The sequence below is a fragment of the Phalacrocorax carbo genome, chromosome 5 (assembly GCF_963921805.1).
Source record: "Phalacrocorax carbo chromosome 5, bPhaCar2.1, whole genome shotgun sequence".
Lineage (NCBI taxonomy): Eukaryota > Metazoa > Chordata > Aves > Suliformes > Phalacrocoracidae > Phalacrocorax > Phalacrocorax carbo.
The window spans coordinates 35,521,925-35,546,991 of NC_087517.1; the positions used below are offsets into that span (position 1 = coordinate 35,521,925).

Consider the following 25,067-nt stretch of genomic DNA (forward strand, 5'->3'; position numbering starts at 1 on the left):
AACCTGTCAAGGTAAGGAAAACCCTTCATGCAATTCTGCCTTTGTTAGTCGCTGCGCTGACTAGAAGAGCGCTGTTGGGGAGGAGCAGACGGCCGCCCCTCAGAGCGGCAGGTAGCGGGGGACCCCGAGGCGGCGGCCGCCCCTCAGAGCCTCCCGTTCCCCGTGGCAGGGCGACGGCGGCTGAGGGGAGTGGCGCCGCTCCCCCCGCGCATGCGCCATATCATGCCCCTCACCGCCCTGCAGGCCGGCCCAGCCCTTACCCGGTGACGGCGATCCACCGCGCCGGTTGCCGCCATGGCGTCCCGGCTGCTGAGGCCGCTGCCCAGGTAACGGGGGAGCGGCGATGGCCACCCTCAGGCGTGGGCAGACTTCTACCCCCTCATGCCCGCCTTGAAGGTCTTTAAATGGCGCCGGGCCGCCAGCGCCCGCAGCTTCGCGGCAGGGAGCGATGAGTCTGGGAGGGCCTCTAATGCCGGGGATTGTGAACCCCCGAACTGGCATAAAATATAATTTAGGCATAGATTAGCCAGGCGTAGGTCAGCTTTCCCGCTCTAAAACGAGCACAAACTTAAAAACTGTCTCAGGGTGCCGGGATGTTAGCGTGTAACATGTTAATGGGCAGTGTTTTGTGCTCTTAAAATAGCTGAAAGATGAAGTCGCTCATTAGTATTGACACAAGCCCAATGTTTGAAGTCCAGCAGATGCCGTTGTTAAGTGTCCGCCTCAATGAGATACAGTAATAATAAGTAACAGCCTCATTACTTAAATTGAGTGACGTGTTCACAAAACATCGCAGCGTGGGCGTCTCCTTTGGGCCCTGTGCAAGCTGTTACACAAACCCGATGTAAATGTACGTACGTGCAAGGGTGTGAGGGCAGGTTTGGTGTAATGGAAGCTTTGGAAATGCACAAGTTTTTGACAAGACTGATTTTTTAAAAATACTAATATTTAAATGTCCAGAAAAAAGCTGAAAATTTTAAAAAGACACGCGCTGCTAAACATCAAACATATCCCCCAAACTCTTTGTCTTCTTATTTACAGGTTCACCTTCTAACTTGAAACTGAACACATAGAAAACATTAGTAGTTGGCATTGGTATCTGCTGTCTGTTTACTAGTAAGCAAAGAAGTTTCCAACTGTTTTGATTTAAAAACTAATTTTACTTGATTTTAAAAAGGAGAATGTAAAACAATTGTGTTCAGAAATCTTTCTGACAAAGCTTTGCTTAACTCAGCAGTCATATATTTGGGGATTATGTAGCGGGTGTATGGGTTTAGCTGTCTTTTAAATATTTATTTTTCAGGCTGAAGCCACTCAACAGACTGCAAGTAATATTACAACATTTGGTAAGAATAGCATCTTGTTTGACTGAGTTGGAAGCTTTTAGGACTCCAGACTCCCTTGAGACAGACAATACATACAACTTCTAATGTGTCTGCTCACAGTGGTTCTGAATGCCATCACTTATTACTCAGGCATAATATTGCCCACATCTTTGAGCACTTTGTTACAAGTTTCTATTAAAATGCAAGTTAAAGTTTAATTATTTTGGCCTTATCTACTTTTACAGCTAGTCTCTACGTTAGCTTCCATATATTCCTTAAATATCATTCAAATGTAAGTTTGAAATCAGTTGTGAAAATAGTTTAGTGATTTGTTCTCTACTGTTAAAAATTACTTACAAAGTGATGTGTACATTTGGTTTTGCAGTGTGAAACTGCCAGTAGGGACACATGGAACTGTCATTGTTATAACTGTTGCAGGTATTTTCAGAATGTCAAGACCTAGATAACCATGCTTTTATGGTTTGGTTTTTTGGTGTTTTTTTTTTTTTTTTAAATGAACTCAGATGTCATTGTCAAAGAGTATGTGGCTCAAAAACTTGTCTGAGGGTTATTAGGACTCAAACGTAAAGTGGTTTCAAAAGAACTGTTTAGGAAATGCAAATAAATCTTGAAATACAGTGGGAAAGCCTTAGCATACAATTAAAAAATGCAAGTTTTATTATCTGAAATAGTACGTTTGAGAATATATTTCCGTAAACACTCTCGTATGTATGTTATTCAAGGTATCTAACTGATGGCGTTTGCTTTATTTGTTTGCTTTTTTTTGCATGTACAGAAAATGTCTAAGCATACAGATTTGACAGCTGAAGTGTTGTTGGAAAACAGAGGAGGTGCAGGAATAATAACTTTGAATAGACCCAAGGCTCTCAATGCACTAAATTTCTCTATGATCAAACAAATTTATCCACAAATAAAGGTTAGTAGCTCCACTTCCACCCATCCACTATACATGTGTTATCTGAAACAAATTCTAAAATTCAGTTTGACACTTCTTAGTGTACTGATTTAAAGAATGAAAGTCAGTGTGAATGCATTGGCCAATGAGCTCAGATTTATAACATGGGAAAGGACAGTTTCAAGCAAGTTTGACGTGTCTTCTCTTTCTAATAAACAAGCTGTCAGACAAATTCAAACTTACCATCTGGATAGATAAGAGACGCCCATATTAAAACCAGGACTGAATTAAAAGCAAGCAGTGCTCAAGAGTTTATACGTTCATTTTGGCAACACCCAGCCGGTCAGTGAGCATGCATGAATTCCAAGCTATACAGTGGTGTTGCCTCTGATTGGTTGCATGTTTTGTGGGGTGGCTGCATGGCTGAAATAAAAGATATAGGTAATAGGAATCAAGGTGCTCTCGGTGTCATTCCTTAAGGAAGAACTTTATGGATTTCCAGGTGCTCTTTCTACAAGCTAGTGAAGTAACATGAAATTTTAAGCGTGCAAATGGTCCTTTTTATTTTAATGGTAATATTTATTATATGCACAAAGTCAAACTTGCTACATACCAGTATTTGTTGAGTAGTTGCCTGCTTTTTCGTATTTTGGTAAATGGTCACGTTGCTGCAAATTTACGCATTCTTTGAATAAAACTTAAAGAAAAATTAATTTGTACTGCAGAGTACTGGGCTTTATTTGAAGCACAGCCTTAAAAGGTGGTATAACTTCAAGTAGAGTTGCTGGTGTATGGAAGTGTCTTGTCTCCCTTTTATCTGGGTACATTTACTTGAATAAGGGATATATAAGCATAGTTTACGTGTGTGGGGAAGCCTGTAAAAGGCATAATATTCTCAGTGTGGTTGCACCACTGCTGAAGTCTTGTACCAGTGTGTTTAATTCAGAACCCACCCTCCATAGCCTTTGTACCTAGAAAAAAATCTGCGTACAAATTGATTTGATCCAGTCCTTGATTAGTACTGATTGCAGTAATTTTGACAAAATCCATCCACAATTTAAATACTGTTTTCCTTGCCATGCATCTTAGATTTACACAACTTCCATTATTTGGCCTGAAACACTGTTACTATATCTTCCATATTCCCAGCTTTCTGCCCCAGTATTGTGTCCCTTTGAGATTTATGATGGGCCCTGTTTTAGGGAGTGCTGCCTTTCTTCAGAGATCAGGAGCTCCACATAGGTGTTTTTCTGAAATACATGAAGCAGCTCTGCTGATCTCTGATGTCAAGATTGAACAGGACACAAGAATGGCAGAAAGACATTTTGGTCTCAGACTTCAGTTTAAGACAAACTATTTTAAGAGTGCTTTGATTTGCTTTTTGAAAAAGGAAAATAAGAATTACATACAGTACACAGAGAAAGCATTTTTTCACATACTTTAATCTTACATGGAAACTTTTACTTCTTTTTAGACTTGGGAGCAAGATCCTGAAACTTTTCTAATAATTATAAAGGGAACAGGAGGAAAAGCTTTTTGTGCTGGAGGTGACATCAAAGGTAAGGACTGTGGTCACTTAAGCATTTGACATATTTTCACCAGTTACTACTTTGCGTTAATTTCCTTCATTGACTGTGACTCAGGTAAAGGGAGGCTTGCTACATAATAGTAAGAGAGGTTAGTTATGCTGATTTCTAACACCTTGATGTGCAGATGCTATTTATTTGTCAGGAGACGGCTTCAGAACATTGTATGAAAGAGTAAAAATTGGCGTTTTTATGAATAACTGGTAATAGCAGCTGGTCATTCCTGGGAAGAGAGGGTTCTTGTCTCTACCTTCTTCTTCCCAGATTTTCATTACTGACAGCTTCTTTACAAGAAATTTGAAGCGTCCTCATAGGTAGCTCTATTACATGGTTTAGCCCCAGTTGGCAGCCAGGCACCACACAGCTGCTCCTCCCCCTCCCCTGGTGGGAGGGTGGAAAGAATCTGAAAAGCAAAAGTAAGAAAACTTGTGGGTTGATAAAAGAACAGTTTAGTAATTGAAATAAATTAATAATAATAAATTGTAATGAAAAGGAAAATGAGAGAGTGAGAGAAACAAAACTCAGGGAAAACAAGCAATACAGCCGCTCACCACCTGCTGACCAATTCCCAGCCAGTCCTCGAGCAGCAATTGATGTCCCCTGGCCAATGCCCCCCAGTTTATATACTGAGCGTGACATTGTATGGTATGGGATATCCCATTGGCCAGTTTGGGTCAGCCCTTCTGGCTGTGCCCCCTCCCCTCCCAGCTTGTTGTGCACCTGGCAGAGCATGGGAAGCAGAAGTCCTTGACTAGCGTAAGCACTGCTTACAAACAACTGAAACATCAGTATGTTACAAACATTATTCTCATACTAAATGCAAAACACAGCACCATACCAGCTATCAGGAAGGAAATTAACTCTGTATCGCCTGAAACCAGGACACTTTCTCTAATTGGCTTCTCATTTTTAATATTCAGAGTCTTCAGTATAATCAGTTTTAAGTGGCTGGTCTATATACTGATACGAAATATCCAAACAAGACTACCAGACATTAGGAGGGGTTCCATAGCATAGAAAATGGACTGCACTCTCACAAGAAGTATGTGACAAAAGTCTCCAGCTTAATAGAATTAACTCAAATTTGAAACATTGCTTTCATATTTAAATTTGAGCAAATTTTCTCACTTAAAATAAAGCAGGATTAAGTTGCTGTTTGATTGTTGAAGGGAAAAAACTTATGTGATATTAATTTTTTTACTTGTTATTGTATTTTCTATTAACCTGAGTTATCTTCAGAATTTTTATTTCTCTTAAGCCATCGCAGATGCAGGAAAAGTTGGAGATAGACTGACAAAAGATTTCTTCAGAGAAGAATATATCCTGAACAATGCCATTGGTATGAGTGAATTTGAAGCAGTACAGATTTCATAATAGTGGCTTTGAATGTAAATTCACTTTCTTTCTTTGCTAATCTATAAAAGACTGCACTAACATAATAAAGTAATATTTTTCTTTAGCAAGTTCAATACCAGTATTGTAACATCTCATTTTTATACCTTGCATGCAGAATTTCTTTGTTTTGTTTAAGCTATTACAATAGCTACCTTATCCCATCCCATTGTTCTGGGTAGTTATATTTGCGCTATGGATGAATTAAGTCTTAGATGCCGGCAGTGCAGTTCTGCACTAAATATTCATTGATCTACTTCAAAGAAGAACTGAGATGAAAATAGAAACATGGAAAATCATTAATATTCAGTTGGAAAGCAGAAGATTAAATTATGTTAAAACTTTCCATTTAAATAAACTGCATGAATGAATACTCAAGCTAGGAGTTAACTGCTGTGGTTTATTGCAAAGAGCCTAGGAGCATGTGGTCTTAAAATAACTGACAGCAAAGGCACTGGGTAAAGTTTACTAGGTTAAAAAGATATTAAGAAAGTATATTAATTCTTTAGGGTAAAAGTCGAATGTTTTGGTGAGAAGAAACTTCTCCAAACATACTTTAATTGAATACAGTTTGAGTTTTCAAACATTGTATCCAGTATTAGTCACTACAGGATGGGAGTGGAACATGTTGCATATCAGCTTAGGTTGACAGAAGAGCGTAGTTATTAGAGTCCGAGTAATTTCTGAAAAATCATTTTTACTTCGTTGGACAGAGTTTCCAGTTTTAACATGTTTGTTATGTACCTTTCTTGCCGTCATCAAGAAAAATAGTTTAATGTACTTGGGAAAAACTAGTATTACCATGGCAGTTGGACTGGATGATTGTTGTAGGTCCCTTCCAGCTACCTATTCTAGTCTATTAAAGTATTGCAAGGGTACATACTTTAAAAGTTTTAAAGTATAACTTTAAAAGTTTGTGGGGTTGTTGTTTTTTTTTTTTTTAATTATTAGGGTGTTCTGTAATGCACGTAATTACAAAACCTAGATTTTTGATAACTTTGGCATGATTGTCTTCATTTAAGACCGAGATTTCTGCCAAAAAGATTTATTTATATCTTACAAGTTAAAAATACACAGGGGAGCTGCTTTCGCAGCATTTGCTGTTGGAAAGGCATGCTTCTATAGAAATTTAGTTCAAAGACCAGCATCTAGAGCCTGTGCAGTAGCTTACTCTTCATGTAAGAACAAATTTAAAAATGCAATTGTGTTATATTTTCCAACTACTAATTTGAAGGATTGAATTGCCTTTTAAAATAGTTCTTTTTTTAAACAAGGCTCTGTAGTTGCTGCAGAAAAGCTACCAACGTGGTTGCAATGGATACTGGTATCAGCAATCTGACTGAACTTTTTTTAAGTCTGACCTGAAAACACTGAATATGAGGCAGCGGTTTCATTCACAGTGAACTTCTGAATCTTTCCGTGAATGGTAATTGAAAGCATCAGGTCTTTAGTTTCATGCCTCCTAAAGGTCCCAACAGATTAAGTTGATAGATAAAACTGTGGTACTTCAGGACATGATCATCTCAGCCTGTCTGCACCACACTCAGCATTGTAACATGCAACAGAGTTGGCAAGACAGAACATGTTTGCATTGCAGTAGTTCATAGTCACATTTTGGTTCAAACCTACCAACACACCTGGCTTTGTAGTAAAGTTCTGGAGGGCTGGTACACGCTTGCTGTTAATCCAGGCTCTGAGATGGGGTGAAAGGGAAACTTCTGTGTTCAAACATCCTACAAAGCTATTTATAATAGCCAGATGTGGCTAAATTGTCAGGTGCTCACATAGCAAACAACCTGACATTGGGTGATTGTATAATGTTCTCTTACAACACTCAGAATGCAGTAAGTCAGTAACTGGTGTTTCTTTTCATTGCTTAAGAATTACATATAAGATATTTTACTATTGAATTTACTATTTATTTTCCATTGCTCTTGCTGAAGTAAGACATGGGGAAATGGGACACATATACAGTTAGTCACAGGTCCACTCTTTTGAAAAAAATGCACAATATTTTTTTATATGTCTTACAGGCACTTGCAAGAAGCCTTATGTGGCATTGATCGATGGCATTACAATGGGAGGGGTAAGTTAAGTATCTTGGTGTGATTGCTGATATAATTTGGTTTAAAGCAACGTAAATTTGTTTTAAAGTAAACTAATATTCTGTACTTGAGTTGAATGAAGTGCGCATGTGGCATTTCAAACAATTCAAGAACAAACACCATAATCTGAACCTTTGTCTCTTGCATGTCAGGGTAGATCCCTGCTCTTCTAGTGCTTCTGCTGTTCTTTGATAGCTAGTGCAATAACTTTCTCTAAGAATCTGGCAGTTGTGTTGAGAAAAAGAGCAAAATCCTGTCACTGTAGGAAGCAACCCTCACAAAGGTTTTCAGAATACTGAAGTGTGAGTGAGCTAAGAAGAGTTTTCCATTCAGAGTGCATTAAAAAATGGAACTGTATAAAAATACAATTAAAGGACAACTCTTTGAAAAATTGTAAAAATATCATTCTAAGCTATACTTTAACAGACATTCATGAGTTCTGTATTTTTCCAACAAATAATCTGGAAATGCATCTACTTTCTCACCTCTGCAGTACTCCTAAAATACAAGTTATAAGATCCTGATTCCCCCCCTCCCTGACCCTGAGAAGGCTGCACCTTATTACTAAAGCAACATGGGGAAGACACTGTCACATTGCTAGTTATACTCAGTGCTAATAATTGTTTCAGCAATTGTTGGCTCTAAACACCATGAATAGGTAGTTAAAAGGGCATATCATGCTTTTCTGTATGCTAAAACTCTATTACCTTCACTTTGACATCCGTCGGATATGTTTGCATCATAGCAGGGAGCAGAATACAGTAATATTAAGTTATTTTGAACAATGAGCTTGACAGTGAAGTCTGTCTGCCATATTGTCACTTAGATTTATATTTTCTTGCATGTCAGTATGGTATGGGGGTACAGGCTATTTAAATTAAGTTTGTCAAAGACAGGATGCAAGAAGTGGAACACTACGTGATCCATCACCTGTCATGACTCTTCCCTTCCCCTCTTTCCTTGCACATTTCATTTTGTTGGTTTTGGTTGTGATTTTTTTCCAACTTGTGGTCAAAACATGTGATAGATCTCTTCCCCTTTGCAGTTAGTCTGAAACTTCAGTTAGTTACCCAGATTTTAGTACAGGATTCCCAAATTTTAGTGGGAGCTCAACAGAGTTTAATTTCCACTAGCATTTGAATGACAACTTATTTGCTTATCCTCAGTTTGGTGATACTAGTAGCAGTTATCTTCATTTGGGGGTAGGCGACTAGATTTTGATTGAGCAAGCATGCAGCCTAACTTAAGGGAACAAGTAGATAGGTCTCAAGTGCCAGACTACTTTTAAACTTTTTTTTTTTTAACCTTGAGTGCTATTTAATTTGCACTTGTTAATAGAGCTGCAGTTTACTCTGAGATAATGTCCTTCCTACAGGAGTGCATATTTTCATCAACACACTTTTTTTTCCTTCCCCTTTGTCTTTGGCAGTACATGGAAGTATCAACAGATAATTTAACAAAGGAGATCAGCAGTACTATTTCTCAACACCGATTAATTTTTGTGTTAGTTTTGAGCTGTCTTCTATGCTTTTCCTTTCAACCACCTCCCCTGTCTGTAAGATTTGTTTTGATTCCTCTCAGTGGACCAGTGCTTACATGGGAAGAGTGCATTAGCTCCCATCTTTCCCCCACCCCCTTCTCTCACCATTTTCAGCACTGGGAGCCCCATCACAACTGATCTTAACCAAGCTTAAGGCTTGCAGCAGCTCTTTTCTATTGCAGTACAAATAGGTTCACTGCAGTGGGATTTTACAGTTAAAACCACTAGAAGAGCCCTTGAGCTTGTCATGGTCATACTGTTGCCTTGTTCTGCTTGCAGTATGGAAGGAAGTATTCTGTTCTACTGTAATTATTCACTAAACCTGCATTCATACGAAGGAGTTGTTCTATTCATGGTATAATTAGATGCTTTGTTTTAAATCACTCAGATGCTAGGATCTATGTTTTTGACACAATCAGGTCATATTTCATCTATTTCATATGCTCAAGATCTGGCTATCTTAGTCCCTAACAAGTCAGTGGGAGCTAGAAAGATTTGTCACTTACAAACTACAGGAAATGCCTTTAAGAAAAATTTACATTCCAGTCCTTGGCTTTAGAAGCAAGTGGTTTTAGCTTGGGCTTGAAAATCAAGGAACACCTCTTAAACACTGCAATTTCACTATAGACTGCTTATCTATGAATGACAATGCAAGCAAGTCAATCTCAACCTTGCCCAAAAAAGCAGTTCTATGCACAGAGTGCTCTGTTGTTCTAATTTAAAATAAATTAAAAATCACACAGTGTATTAGAGACTCAGTTATCATGTTCTTAGGTAGTAGAAGTTGCTACGGATGCACAGATAGCAGATTTGTGATGGTTAAACTTGGAATTGTATCCAAAAAATGAAATGGTTCCACTTCAGCTTTGTTGGCTAGCGGCTGGTAGATGGCTCTCTTCAGAGCTTAATTAGCCAACAGATGGGGCTGTGGAGCTTGTTTTCTGCACCTTCTTGACTATACTCCTGTAGTTCATGAAAAATTGATATTCAATATAAATGTATCTTTTAATCTTTTTGTACTTATTCAGAGCAGTAGGTTCAACTAGCAAGTATATTTGATGAAGCAAAGATGACTGCATTTTATTAAAAAATAGTGAAACAATTTATAAGTACCACATTTACTGCTAAAGGGCATATACTGTTGAAGGACACACTGGGCACATACTGTCATGTTGCTAAAAACTACTGTTCAAATTATTTTAGTTGACTTCTATCCATACATTTTTATTTCCTTGAAATTAAATACCTTAACAATAGACAAGAAATGCAGAGTATTTAAACATACCTCCCCCCTCCCCCAGTATTATTGTCTGTAATTGAGGTACTAAATTTGGGCTTGTTGGTTCTAGAAAAGTTCCAGTCTTTTCCTGAGTTCTTTGGAGATGAATAGAAGTGTGCTTTATAAGTTCACTCTAAATATATGTTTTTAGATAGGGCTTTGGTACAAAATATATTAGTGTCAGATACTCTAACAGACTAAAAGTATTTTTAAAATGTATTTTAGATGTGTTTCAGAGCCAAATAAAGTACACTAGACAGATTTGAGTGGTGGCTTTTGGATGATTTGGCTCAGACTTCAAGGTGAATATTTAACAGGAAAAAAAAAATAAACCCCAAACATAAAACTACAGGGCATAGACTTTGGAAATTAATGAATGTGGTCCAGGTCACTGAGCTAACTTTATGTAAAGTGTACCTAAAACTTTAGTGGCATATTGCCAAAGCAGATGTACATAATTTTCAGGAGCCGAAGGCCATTGTTTTTAGTTTAGGGAGGAATCTGCGACAGCATGTACAAAGTACCCTATTCTAGAGCATGCATGATTTAGAAACTTCCTGAGCTAGGCTTTATTTCAGAACCATAGTGCTAAATAGCCGTCAGTGATCATACTCACCTCTCTGTTCATCTGGTGTTTTTTGACATTAAGTAGGCTTCCTCTTCAGAAAGGCCTAAGGCAATTGGTTTCGTGGTTGAATTTTGTGAAAAGCAAAATGCAGCTGTCAGGCCTATTGTCTAATATGATTGAATGCTTATGTGTTTGATTGTTAATAAGGCCAAAATAGGCCTTAATTTTTTTTTTATTGATGAGTAAAGATTGTTGCTCAAACACAGGAATTCTTGGCTTTGGGTAAGTAAATACAGGACTTAATCCTTCAGTCTGACCTCTTACACAGTGTATTTCTAAAGTTTGTTTTAGCAAGTTACGGATTTATAAAGGTTATGCCATTATGTTACACTTCTTGCCTTAACAATTAATGCTTTGAGTTTAAGGATGAGAAAACATCTTCCTGTTGGGCAAGTAGACCTTAACTTATACAGTAACGTGCAACATTTTCAGTACAGAACTGGAGCTTGATAGGGTTGCCAGCTCTCTCAAATCCTTTGCAAAGCCCTGTGCTTTGAGTTCCTCCGAGAATCTTATTTTCTAATCTTCATGTTTAGGGAGAGTAATAGAACGATAGAACTTTAATATAGCTCACAATTTAAAGAGATAAAGGTCACCCAACCTTATATCCATCCCTGACTCCCTCAGATTCTAGGGCCCAGTTTGTGAGAGTGATAACAGTATGCAATACTGACTGCTGGTTTTTTCTCTCCCCAGTAGAGAAGGGCCTTGGGTATACAGACTGTGAATATGAGAGGACAACCTGTTAATTGGGTCTTTGTGTTCATGAGGGGTTTTTCATTAGTTTTGTCAACACATCTAGCAGTACAGTTTTTAGGCAAGGGCTTTTACTTCAGCTGAGAGTCTACATCTAGGTTACTTACACAGAGTATCTTTAAGGTGACCATTAGAAAGTAAAATTTTTTAAAGTACTGTTTGAGTCTTTGTTAGGCGTTCAGGTAGTAACGTCAACTATTTTAAGCTTTAGACTATACAGAAGTATAGAGGTGGGAGGAGCCTCAGGATTATTCTTTTGCACTTGAAGTATGGTTAAATATAGCTAGATGATTGCTTAGCAGGTTTTTGCCTAATGCCTTCAGAACTCTCCCAACAGCAGGAATTTTGCTTTTTCTAGATATCCCACATGACTGCTTAGTTATTCTTTCAAGTTAAGATTCCCTATCATCTAATTTAAGACTTTAGTATGTGTAATCAATATATTCCTGACTTAGTCACAGTTCTTTAAGACCATTTTGAGATACTTGCATTCCTTGCTCCCAGCTATTTCTCTTTGAAAGGGATAAGGATAGTTATTCAGCTTTTACTATAGATTAAGTCTCTTGGTCTTCTTTCAGTCCTCTGGAATCTCTCAAATTTGTGTACTTTACAGTTCCTTACCAGAGACCAGACCCTATTTAAGCTGGAGGACTCAGCAGCAAAGTAGAGCACAGTCAACCATTGGAATAATCTCCCCAGGGAAGTGGTTGACTCAGCCATGTTGGACACCTTCAAGAGTCGTCTGGACAGGGTGCTGGGCCATCTTATCTAGACTGTGCTCTTCCTAGAAAGGTTGGACTAGATGATCCCTGAGGTCCCTTCCAACATGTGATTCTGTGAATTATCCCCCATAAATTACACAGATATTTTGTCACAAATAGCTCATATAAATAGCAGCCTCTCAAAGCATCAGGTGCTACGGGTCCACCATTTCTAGTTATTCTTAAAGCTATTACTCTTACCTCTTTTCTCCTTGCATAACATAAACTTCCATCACAGTACGCTTCTTTATCACTTACCTTTTACCAATTGTAAAATATTTTTCCTTGATCAGAACTCGTTTGCCAAAGAGTCAGTCTTATGGAGCTACCCCTTTCCTCAAAGACTATCAAGAAGAAGAAAGATAGTATTCATTTCCTCCTTCAGGAAACCTGACTGCCCTCTCAGCTGGCATTGCCTTTGATAGCTCCACTACAGCAATCTGATTAGGCTTCTCAGGTGTATTGAATCTAGGCTGAGTGGGTACACTTCAACCCTTTGGTGCCTGCTGGTAGAGACTCTGCTGTAGCTTGATAGCTTGAGTATTTATTTTTGCAACAGCATGGAATTATTCTTTGTATTAAGTTCATGGTTGCTATAAACCCCTGAAAAACATCTAGGCATTTATTCCATAGAAAACATAATCCCGGCATTTGATTTTGCTTTCTTGAGTGTAGTTCTTTTCATTTTGTTCGTTTCTGTCTGATCTCCAAAGTGAGATAGTTTTGAATTCTGATCTTGCTCTTCAAAGTGTTTGCCTTCCCCAAAAGCAATCTGTAAGTTACAGAAATCCATGTTATTTCATCATCCAAGCAGATAATGAAAATGCCAAATAAAACTTCATTAATGGTTGGCTTCTGTATGACCTCAACTAGGATGCCCTCTCAGTTTGATTGCAAACTGCTGGTAACTCTTCACATAGTTTCAGATGATTGTGCCCTCTATTTCATAGTGATATCATCTAGGCTATGATTCCCTAGTTTGTTTATGAGAGGAAAATATGATGTGTACAGGGAAGCGTCAGAAATTTTATAGTTCAAAACAAGGCTTTTTCAGAATGCTGCTTACTGAGTGACAGTGTCATTTTAATCAGGGGGTTATGTAGGGGTTCCAGGGAACAGGTGCAGCCAAATTCCTGAACCTACTCTATGGTTTGGAAGTATTCCTTCTATTGTGCATCTGTCTGTGCTTTCCTTCTGGGCTACAGATTTGGACTTACTGCATCTTTTTATGCTGAATTAGAGGAGTGAACTGAGTACCTGACATTCAGCTCTACTTCTTTTTTATGTTAGTGCCACATGTTTTCACTTACTACTTAGCTGTTTGAGGTTCTTGCATGGAATAAATAGCTGAAAGCTGTGGAGGAGTTTGTCCCAAAGGTATCATATGATGTTGTCATCTTTTTCAAAAATTGGTATTTCTAATAGAAATAATTCTCAATCACAGAAATAAGAATTATGTGAAAAGAAGGCCAGTTCCTAAAATAAATGGATTTCTTACAGTGAGAGGTGAAGTCAATTTTCAGGAGTATTTTTACACTTTGCACTGCTTGCATGTAATTTAAGCTGTAACATTTTTTCCAATGCTTATTTAATAGAAAAAACATCTAAAAAGTTTTCCAATTCAATAATGAAAATACCTGCTGCATCTTGCATTTTTTTAAACTACTCGAAATGTTATCGAGAGGAAGATGTTCAGTCAGTATTTGGTTTACTTAATATATTGGTTATTTATTAGCATGTCTGTATATTACCTGATGTAATATATTGCCTATAGATGAGTGCACTGATGGATCTGGACCACATTCATTAAAGAAAATGAGGGCTTATATATACAGTACAAGTTTAAGAGAGTTTACTGAGATTAGAAATGTAATTCGCAGTGAACACTTTCCAACAGCTAAATTAATATGGTGTTTTCTTGAACAGGGTTGTTAGAGGCTTGTTACAGGTGCCATGGGGATTCTACCAATGTAGTTACAAATGTCTAAACTTACATTTTATCAAGATTTGGTCAACGGTTCTTATTACATTAATATTTCTTATGAAGTAAATTAGTAGTGATGTCATAAGCAGCCTGTGTGTTCTGCGTTTTAGTCAACAGAATTATAGTACACAAAGGAGCTGGTGTTGAGCAATAGCTGTCCTTATCCTGTCCCATTTTTATCCAGATTGTGTGGCTGTAATTCTTTCAGAGTGTTCTTTTCACTACCAACATATATGTAAAATTTCTGGCATAAGTCTGCAAGTAAGATTTTTTTTTCCCTTGTTTCTTCCAAAATATATTTAAAACAGGGAACATCAATGTTGAATTTAAATTACATATTTGTAAAATGGAATTATTTGGTTTTTCGACTGCCTGATGTTCTGTAGTCAGGACCGAAGCAGCATAAGGAAAAACACACCTTTCTCACTGTGCAGATCGAAACCACAAATAAAATTCTTTATTCCCAGGCTTCAGGAGTTAGCCCTGAGTTACAACCGGCTGGACTGCTGCAGTAGGTGGGAGGAGGAAAGAGAGGGAACTTCTCAAAGTTTCAGTGGTCCACAGCCTGAATCTGCCCACCACCAAAACCAGCTCCCGGTGATGTGAAAGTAGAAGAGAAGGGTCCACCCTTGCTCTCTGTGCCATATGTGGGTACGGATGCCTACACAGAGTCTTTCCTTCTGAGCAACTTGCCTGGCATTGCTTTTCTTGCAGAGTAGTGAAACAAAATCATGGTGAACATAACACCTGATGTTTGCCTGTTCTTTTCCATAAAAAGTATTCAGAAGTTGTGAGCCTGTATCTAAAACTAAAGTTAAAATCTTGTAAACCATTGAATATTGGCATTTCAGTATGTTTAGCTAAAGTGACTGAAGCCTGAAAGAGGAAGGTGGGAAGTGTAAAGACAACCAACTGCTTTACTTTGTCATGATCTCACTTGAACTGCGAGCTGTTAATAAAGAATCTGCAGAAAATGCAGCCAGACAAATATTATAGCCTGAAACAATGGCAGCTGCTACATAAATGTTTAAGTTAGATGTCTTCTGATATTGCTCAGACATATGAAATACAATGAGTGCGGGAAGCTCCCCATTTTCCTCCACATTATAATATGTTCCTCCATCTGTTTTTTTTAATTTCCTTTTAGCATGTTCATATAAGTTGTGCGTATAGCTTTTATACAGAGGTGTAGATAGCAGCATTTGAGGCTAACATTCAAAAACTAGCAAACATTAGAATTACCCACATTTGTAAAATCTCACATTTTTTGCCCACTTGTGATACAAATTTTGATTAGAGGAGTGTGCATTCATGAAGTGCACAGGTGGATGTTGCTCACAGAACAAACAGCTATTCATTTGTTGTTTAATATGTGGTGCAAATTTTATTGCAAACTACAGGAATTCTGCTTATTAGTTATTAATATACAATATAAATATGCGCTGTGGGTGAGTAACTGCAGCATATAAAAGTTCATGAAAAATTATTGTTTTAGATAGCACAGCTCTTCTATACTGTAATGGACATTATTACCCCTTTAAGCCTTTTTTACAGCTAGGAAACTGGAACTTAGAAATGTCAGTGCTTCCCAGGATGTCTCCTGATTCATGTTTTTCTTCTTTTTTATAAATATATCATGCCTCTTGTCGGTCATCGTCCTCTGAAACTTGAACATCTTTGGTTTTGTTTTAATTTATGCTCTAAAATCTGCCCTGAAGTAAAAGTAATTGTCATACTAAACCTAGATAAGCTGCTTTCCAGTTCTCTCTCGTCCTCTCCCCCTCTCTCCCTCCCTCTGGAAACTCATGCATGTGTACCACATAGAAGCTTGTGGCCCATTTTGTTGCCAGTGCTTCAAAGCTGAAGGCAGCTTTTACTGTAATATCAAATACAGATTTTGTAAGTCGTTACTACTTGTACTTTGAAATGAGTCTTTGTGAGATTGACTTGTGTACCACTTAGGTTATGTAATACCGTATGTTGAAAACAATGCTGAGGCAATACTAAGAAAGGATTCGCTCTTTGCTGATACTACAGTATATTTACCATCTGGCCCGTTGGTCTGCCTGCTAAGCTCCTGCATATGATCCTAGGGACAAATGGTACACTTCATTTTGTAGCTAATTGGACTCTAATATCAGCAGCTCTCACATCAACAAAAAATAACCACTGAATGTTCAGCGATTTGCACGTGATGTTATTCCCCAAAGGGCTTATCATAAAGCACTGTCTGGAAAACAGGTATTTTAAATTATGGGTCAGTACTGGTGCAGTAAGTAAAATTCCTCTCCCCTACCTCTCCCAAATCTGCAATGACTGAGTTGTTTAATGTACACTATGAAAAGGAATAGATGCCACTATTTTACACCCAGAAAAGTAAAGCAGACTTCCAGAACAGATGCTGATGGTGTGGTATTATACAATTGTACTGCATTAGTATTTTAGAATGACAGAACAAGTGTTTGCCTTCCTGCCCAATGCAATGACATATAGGTCATATCATAAAGCAAACATCACTTGTCTACCCTGAGACTAAAGTTTAAATTTTAAGCCATACTTTCTAATTTTTTTTCCCCCTGAAACCTATGTATGTTTAAAGGAGGTTTTATTTCTGGCTTCATGGAAAGCTTTCCTATCCCTGCACTGTTGACTGTTGTTGCAGAGAATTTTTCAGGCTTCTGCACAGATTTTTTTTCTTTCTATTTAACACCAGGCTCTTTCTTGCTAAAAGTTCCACTATTTTTCTCTAATTCTAGGCCTTTATGTAGATGTCTAGTCTTGTATTGACAGTTATCTCATTATTTCCCTCTCCTCCCCTTTATTATAGATAAAGGGAAAAAGTTCTGAAGATAATTATCTTTGCCTGCTTCTCCATCCTTTCATATTTCTGCTTTTTTTCTCATTTCCAGAAGAACTTGAATGCTCATTTTCTCCTTGAGTTAGTTTTAATCTGACTTATACTTTTAAAGCATTTTTTTCCTGGGAAATAGAACATCAGTACAAAATCCCCTCAGTTCACTCCTGTCATCCCAAATAACTGTGTCCCTGTTTAAATAAAGTTCTGTTGCACGTGCTGGTCTTTAAGAACAAGAAGTGTTTCTTTGTTTTAAGAAAAACCCTAAAACCGTAGTTACGCGTTGATTCAAGTTGTCGAAATGGATTCTGTCCCACTTGCCTGCCTTCCCTTCAGACATCAAGATGTGGTGAGTTGGACATACAGTTTTCTTGCAGTAGCTACATTTTTAGGTGATAGGGACAGAGATTGTCTTCCAGATATTTAGAAATAATAAAAACCCCACAGTTACTGTCTTCTTCTGAACATAGAATCACAGAATCATTTAGGTTGGAAAAGACCTTTAAGATCATTGAGTCCAACCCTAGCACTGCCCTGTCCACCACTAAACCGTGTCCCTAAGCACCACATCTACACATCTTTTAAATACTTCCAGGGATGGTGACTCAACCGCTTCCCTGGGCAGCCTGTTCCAGTGCTTGACAACCCTTTCAGTGAAGAAATTTTTCCTAGTAGTCAATCTAAACCTCCCCTGGCACAACTTGAGGTCATTTTCTCTTGTCATATCACTTGGTACTTGGGAAAAGAGACCAACACCCACCTCATTACCACCTCCTTTCAGGCAGTTGTAGAGAGCAATAAAGTCTCCCCTCAGCCTCCTCCAGGCTGAACAACCCCAGTTCCTTCAGCTGCTCCTCATAAGACTTGTTCTCCAGACCCCTCACCAGCTTTGTTGCCCTTTGCACATGCTCTGGCACCTCAATGTTTGTCTTGTAGTGAGGGGCCCAAAACTGAAACTGGTATTCGAGGCGTGGCCTCACCAGTGCTGAGTACAGGGGGACGATTGCTTCCCTACTCCTCCTGGCCATGCTATTCCTGATACATATGTGGCCAGTTATGTATAGGGAAACACTGGGGAACAACATTGGGGAAAAAGGAAGGCTTTTAAATTTAACACTAGAAAAAGTTTCACTGGCTAGTAATTACTTGCTACAGGCTTTTCAGATCTAAGTCCTCTTACATCTTTTTTCTTTCTGTAGCAGCAGAAGTCTTGGTGTCCTTAAAAAGTTCTGCTTCATTTGACATGAAAGGGTATTTTTTAATGCATGTAACTGACTCTTGTTGCCAGGAAGTTTGTAGGCTTACTAAATGTGAGTCTTAGAAAATAATATACAATAGTTAAAATAAACAAGGAGAACATTTGTAATTCTGGAAATAAATTATTTCAGAAAATCCTGAGTAATCAGAAGCAATTATTTGTTTTTATATTTGCATCACGGTTGTTGAGCCAGTGTTTGTAGGCCAGACTGGACCATGAGACCAAAGTGTTCAACTTGCTCCTTTTTGCCTTGGAGAAGCCAACGTACATGGAAAGGGAGGACATGAAACTGCAGGCACTCAATCCTTGCTGCAGAGGCAGGGGGATGCATTTAACTGCCACCCACTGCTTCTGTAAGGTCCACCAGGTGGGATCACAACACTGATATGGGTGCTCACATCAGAAGACCAGGTCATTCCCCTGCAGAGGAAAAAATGGCTATTGAAGATAACTACCCTAATAAAAATGGTTTAAAATCATTGATAAATTTTGGCTGGTAGTAGAAAAATCAGAACCGGGCTTCTAAAAATTCAGGATAAATTCTGTTGATAAAGGACACTCATTGTAGCAGCACTGGTGCACAGAATGGCCTATGTATTTTTTTTTTCCAAGTTCCACTGTAAAAAGAACCTGACCTAAATGATTACTGTTACTGTAGTTGGATCAAAATTGTTTAAATAATTAGGGGTCAAGAGAACAAGTAATGGTGGTAGTTCATCATCAGATATTCAGAAATTGGGGTTTTTTTTATTACTATGTTTGAATCGGTGAAGATACAAGTATACTTTTGAAAACACATGACTGGAATGGGCTGTGTCACTGGTTTGTGCCACAAGGCATCAGAGTATTCACCAAATATTGGTCACTAATCATAGCACAAGCTTTCTTGCTTTTTTGGCACTAGGCTGTAAGGAAAATACTTAAGAGTGAAACATCAGATATCTCCAGTCAATCTGTTGTGCTTCTATATGTAAAAATTTGGACTGAGAATCTCTAATACATAATCAACATGTAGAAATTAATATTTTAGATTTAAATTACATTAACATTTTGTTTTAAAATACCACACTAAATGATTGAAAAGTTCACAAAAAATACTGTTTTTAAATGATATTTTAAAAAATACTTTTATAAAGTTGATTTATATGTCATCAACCAAAGCAAATTATATTCTTAGTCCAGATTGGTTTTTACGCTGCATTGCTCTGATTCACTAAGTCATCTTGTCTGTTAGTATCTAAAGATAAAGTGGATTATACTCTTTGCCGTGGTCCATAACATGAATGATGAACAAAGATTAATTTTGATTCAGTTTAAGGTTTGCTGTGTCTGGATGCAGGGGGTAATGCTCTTATATCAGTGCTTTTTGATTTAACATAGCTATAAGCTCCTGCTGCTTCCTGAATCAATTCCAGTCACTTACTCTGCCAACTCATGTTTTTGAAAACATTTTTGTTGCACCTTGGCTATTTTCACACATCTGTATTAAGATATATTTGCCCTTTGTTGTGTTATGCTCAGTTTGTTTGTTGATTGCCACATTTCTTGTGTGGATCCAGCCCTACCAGAAACTGTATTCTCATGCAGTTAAAAATTAGTCCAATCACTGGATGTGCACTGTTAAAACAGGAGTTTCACTGCAGCCAATATTAATACTGGTACTATCATAAAATCGTTTGCTTGAACAGCTAAAAATTCTGTCAGCCCAGTGAAGATGACACAAGCAACATTCCTGAAGGCTTTTTCTGTTTGTATTTCTTTTATTCTGTTGCTTATGCTTTCCTAGGCAGTGAGTCATTTACAGTCTGATTAGGTTATTTAGTAAATAGACAAGTGTGATTTATGGTTTTGCTGTGACACAGATTTACTTTTCTATATGTGAACAGATGTTTATGTATGTCATTCAGGAATGGGATATTTATTTTGCTCTGTATGGTTCTCTGTTGTGGTGCCCTCAATTTCTTAATAACTTCCCTAGATGTGATGAGTTCTCTGATTTACTAATATGGATCATTCTCAATCTAAGATAATACAGCCTCCCAGCTACAACTGAACTTCTAAGATTTATAGTAACTTTATTGCATTTCTCCATCTACCAATGATTTGCACCTTGTTTTTCATTAGAAAAATACTTTTATTAAGGCTCTGTGTTCATCAGGAGAACAAAAATGGAAATCAATGATAAATTTTCTATACACAGTCGCATAATGACTTTTGAAATATGGCATTGAGTAGAAAGTCGTGTATGGGAAGTAAAACTCAGATACTCTACTGATTTTTTTCAGAAGCTTGTTCATGAATTCAGACCAAACTGTCTATAGTATTAATGTGCCTCCTTGTGGTGCACTGAGGGTAATAGTCAAGCTGTAACACACTGTTTTTCAGGTTAATATCTTAATATCCATGTAGCAATAAATCTAATTTGTAACCAAACACTTTCATAGCCAGTCTGTCTCCAGTAATACATTACCAGACCACCATTTCTGCTCTTATGTATGCTTTTGATTAATTCATACATACACCCTACAGAAAGATTGTTTGAATTGATTGCTTATTAATTTCTTAACTCCTTATTTTCTAGTCTTACTCTTTAAGTATCCTTCACAAAATTCAAAAATTCAGCTGTCAGTGGGAAAAAAGTTTTATGCCAGTATTATGATAAACTATCTGGATTAAAAAATAAGCCTGATTCACCATAGGATCTATTATCTTGGAAAAGTCTGAAGGAAGACATTAGCTTTAGTATATAGTTGAAGATCATGAGAGGTAGGACTCTGGCAGTGCAGGATCTATAGTGTATTTTAATAAAGACATTATAGCATCGAGACTTGTATGTGTAACTGCGGTGACTATTTGGTGAAATGAACACAGCCCAACTGCAGATATTTTAATAGTGTGAAGGGCCTCCTAGGTGGGACTCCAACTGTGTAATATTTCAGTTAAATTAAAAAAAATTACAAAACCCAGAAATGGAGGAGGAATGCATTTAGACTTTTGACAGGTAAGAGTTTGTTCTTTGTACGGGATACTATTAAACTAATAAGCCTCTGTCCTCTGTATTAGATGGAGAAGGTTAGGCACATACAGTGAATGTGTTAAAATAACCATTTGGGAAGTTGCAAATGAACATATGAAAGCATATGATCACCAGTTTAATACATTACTGGAGTTTGTACCCTCAAAGCATTAACTCATTTTTCTCTCCTAATTTTATCCTAATGTTGGATTTCTTAGAAATTATCTTCAAAGAAGTAAGGACATATTTGCACCATTTTCTTTATATATGGATAAGAAGAAAATACAGTTCTAGTGTTTTAAATGTACATCTGAAATTGAGCTCTTATCTATACTGTAAAACTTGAAGGCTATCTAGAAAACAAATCCAATTATGGCTTAAGCACTTGAGAAAGTGAAATCCGATTTAATTACTTTTTTCAAAAGAAAATTACTCCTTTCAACTTTTTATTATTAAAACTCTATAGTTATTTTTATCACTATAAAAAAGAACAAGTTTGGAAGAGAAGCTCTCTTCATGGAGTTCACACTCTAGGCTTTGTTACTTAATACTTAAGCTAAAAATTTTACTCCTTATACAAACTTCTGATTGTCTAGAAAATAAGCCAGAAAAAAAAATGCGTTATGATAGATAGGATTTGTATTCTTAGATATGGGATTAGCAAAAATTAATTTAAGCATTAGAGCAAATGATTCTTTATTATTTCATTGTCATTATTGCTGAACATGCATAAAAACAACAGCAGAAATATTGTGCTTTCTCTTGCTGTAGTAAAGCCTTTACCCAGGGCAGTGAAAATATGCTGTTATGATAAAAAAAAAGTTGGAAGTAATGAAGTCACATTTCCTTTTTGTTTAAGAGTTCTAGAGCTGTTTTAGGAGTGAATGTAGCTCTATACGTAGCTTTGCATTTGCAAGAGAACTAAATACAGGGGCATTGCCCTTGCTGCTGCTCAGATGAGATCTACCACCTCTGACCTGTCCTCAGGTGACAGGGCTGAAGGACAGATAAGGGATGAGACGTAAGATTGTACCCTATGCAAATAAGATTCAGATATTTGCTCAAACCCCATTTGCCTTCTTGAAACAGCAGTACTTCATGTGTATAGATTTGGCTTTGTCTCTGGGTATAAAATCAAGTACAATAACCAATTATCTTAAGTGTCCATTTCTCAGGAAATTAGACTGGAATCTTATAAACTTCATACATCTCTCTTAAACCTGAGAGTTAATTTTACAGAAAAAACTTGAAGATATTTTAAAATTTAGTCATGTATCAGCCTAATGGAATAAGCAGTGACAATTTTTTGCTGGGCAGAATTGTAAGAGAGGCCAGGGAAGAATGCATGAGCATGGTGTGAGGAAATGGATGTAATTTTTACTAGAGAGAACTTTTAAAAATTTTAATGTAAAATCCAGCCAAAGATCTCTGTAGATAAATGAAATGAAAAGATTTTCTACTACGTTCTACTCACTCCTTAAAGGCCTATCAAATATATAATGCTGGTCCAATCACCCAGTTAATCCCACTTTTTTGATGGATAGTATGAAATACCGTGAAGATGTTTGCAAAGACTAGTAGCCTTAGTTGGGTGAACTGCCATTTTTCTAGTATCTAAACAATTAGAAATGTTACGTAAAAACCTGTTACATCTTCATTAGACAATGACTTCTTTTGGCCAATGATATTTAAGATATCTTAGTTTTAACAGAAAAATAGCATGGTTAGGAGGACTAAGCAAAGGGAAATTTAACAGTGAGGAAAGGAAGTAAGCTGCAACAGCGGAAAGGCAGTGAGAAAATATTTGTATGAAGAAACTTCTTGTGAAATATTTGGTGGAGGGTTTTGTCTCCAGGTAGGATCTAACATACATTTCTATTGACATATATCATGTAGACAAGCTTTGAGAAGTGAGACTCCTTTAACCATGTGTTGTTGTGCCCAGTAATCCAAATATTCTAGGATTACTTCAAATATTATTACTAAATAATAGTAGTTTTGTCAGATAATAATTTCTTTTTAGACTTGTCAGTTTGCCTATTGAACATTTCCCTAAATTAAATTAATTTTGTGTGCACTGAAAAATAGATATTGGGGGGGGCTTGCTGCTGCTTGCTGCCTAATCAGGAAATATGTGATAGACAACACCAGGAGCTCTTCTGCTCTTGAGGGAAGTGTCTCATCAGGAAGGACTGCTACAGAATAAGGCTAGATACTTAGAAATGTGAATTCTGTTTCTGACTTGGAAAACAAAAGTCCCCAGGTTAAATAAGAGTCTCTAACAACATACTTTGAATTTTAATCAATAACACTGAAGGCTTTTCCTGCTTAAAATACTTACGTGTTGATAAAGTAGGTCATTCTCATATTATAAGAATAGTTAAAAGTATTAAAATTACAACTTTGTGCAACTCATGTATATTCAAAAAGTATTGGCGATTCTTTTGTTGGTCATTTGATGTATGTGCAAAAATAATACATGAGGTAACATTAGCAGAAGGATGTAAACTCCCTTAGTAGTCTAATGGAGAAAATGGGGTCACTTGTTTCTGTTGTTGCTGTCACTCATGGGTTTTTGAAGTTAATCTCTATGACTCATCATAAATGATGATTTAAGCATTAATTGATGATGCTTTTAAAGCATAGAATGCTATTTCAGCCAAATCATAAAGGTAATATGATGCTTTTTTAGTGTTTGAACCGTAATGTTTTGTTGAGATGTGCATGGTAAATCTCATATTATTTAACTGTAGAGCAAAGCAAGAGGTGTGTTACATAGGATTATGGTTATGATTATTTTTACCAGTAGTTTTATAACTATGTCCTTTGCTTCTGGTCCATGCACAGGGAGTTGGCCTCTCAGTCCATGGACATTTCCGAGTTGCTACAGAAAAGACACTTTTTGCAATGCCAGAAACAGCAATAGGTAAGTATTTTAACAGCATACCACATGTTGACAAGTTTAAAGTTACACTGTGTGTGTAATCAGGATGAAATGTCTTTGGCTGAAAGCAGTGGTGGTAATTAAAGACTTTTAAAAAGGAATTGGAGATGACCATGTATAGAAAGTATTTTCTATTAAATTAGTAGAAACTTATCTGTATTCTGGGAGGTTGATCACTGACGTTCTTAACCTGGGATTTACTGTTTAGACTGACACAAAGACTGTCAAGGATACAGTTTTTTAAAAATGGAAGTAGATCTGAGGAGCTAAGTGTTTGCTACAGATGTAGGCAGATAAATCCTGGACATCCCAGTGCAAGCGTGTCAACTTTACATTTGGAGCTCAGTATGAGTCAAACTGGCTGTACTACAAGCTGATCTGCAACGTTAATGAGACAGATTTTGGAATTCCATCTACAAGAATTAGGTTATTAATATAGACGCATTACAGTTGTGTACAGATTGTCTGCAGGTGAGATCACAGTGTCGTCATTTTGGGGGCTGTTGAGTTTTTGGGGTTTTTTGTTTGTTTTTTTTTAAGGGTGTGTGTGTTTTGGTTTTTTAAATAGCAACACATACCTTGAGATTTCTAATGTTTGATCCTACAGCTGCTTTGTCAACTCTGAGATGTACAAAAGAAAATGTTGTGTCTCAGAGCTATATGAAGATGGTGGTATGGCTCCAGAAAAGTCAGTTAGAATAAAGTGAACTCTCCTGAGAAGTA

General features: G+C 37.2%; 1 protein-coding gene and 1 long non-coding RNA gene across 4 annotated transcripts in view; one reads left to right on the top strand and one right to left on the bottom strand.

Moving 5' to 3' along the window:
- The first annotated feature begins 217 nt into the window (after window positions 1–217).
- HIBCH (3-hydroxyisobutyryl-CoA hydrolase) overlaps window positions 218–25,067 on the top strand; it is a 45,974-nt gene continuing 21,124 nt past the window's right edge. For 2 of the 3 annotated variants that reach the window (XM_064452008.1, XM_064452009.1), the window contains exons 1-7: window positions 218–326; window positions 1,304–1,346; window positions 2,122–2,262; window positions 3,716–3,800; window positions 5,086–5,166; window positions 7,253–7,305; window positions 24,248–24,326. In XM_064452008.1, the coding sequence (XP_064308078.1) occupies window positions 295–326; window positions 1,304–1,346; window positions 2,122–2,262; window positions 3,716–3,800; window positions 5,086–5,166; window positions 7,253–7,305; window positions 24,248–24,326 (514 nt within the window). In that variant the 5' untranslated portion in view covers window positions 218–294. Of the gene's footprint in view, window positions 327–1,041; window positions 1,117–1,303; window positions 1,347–2,121; window positions 2,263–3,715; window positions 3,801–5,085; window positions 5,167–7,252; window positions 7,306–24,247; window positions 24,327–25,067 lie in introns of all 3 variants that reach the window. The other variant, XM_064452010.1, reaches the window with a different exon arrangement.
- Window positions 3,794–25,067, bottom strand: part of LOC135313406 (uncharacterized) — a 39,510-nt gene continuing 18,236 nt past the window's right edge. Inside the window, exon 3 of the long non-coding RNA XR_010373049.1 lies at window positions 3,794–4,230. This is a non-coding gene — a long non-coding RNA (uncharacterized LOC135313406). The remainder of the gene's footprint in view (window positions 4,231–25,067) is intronic.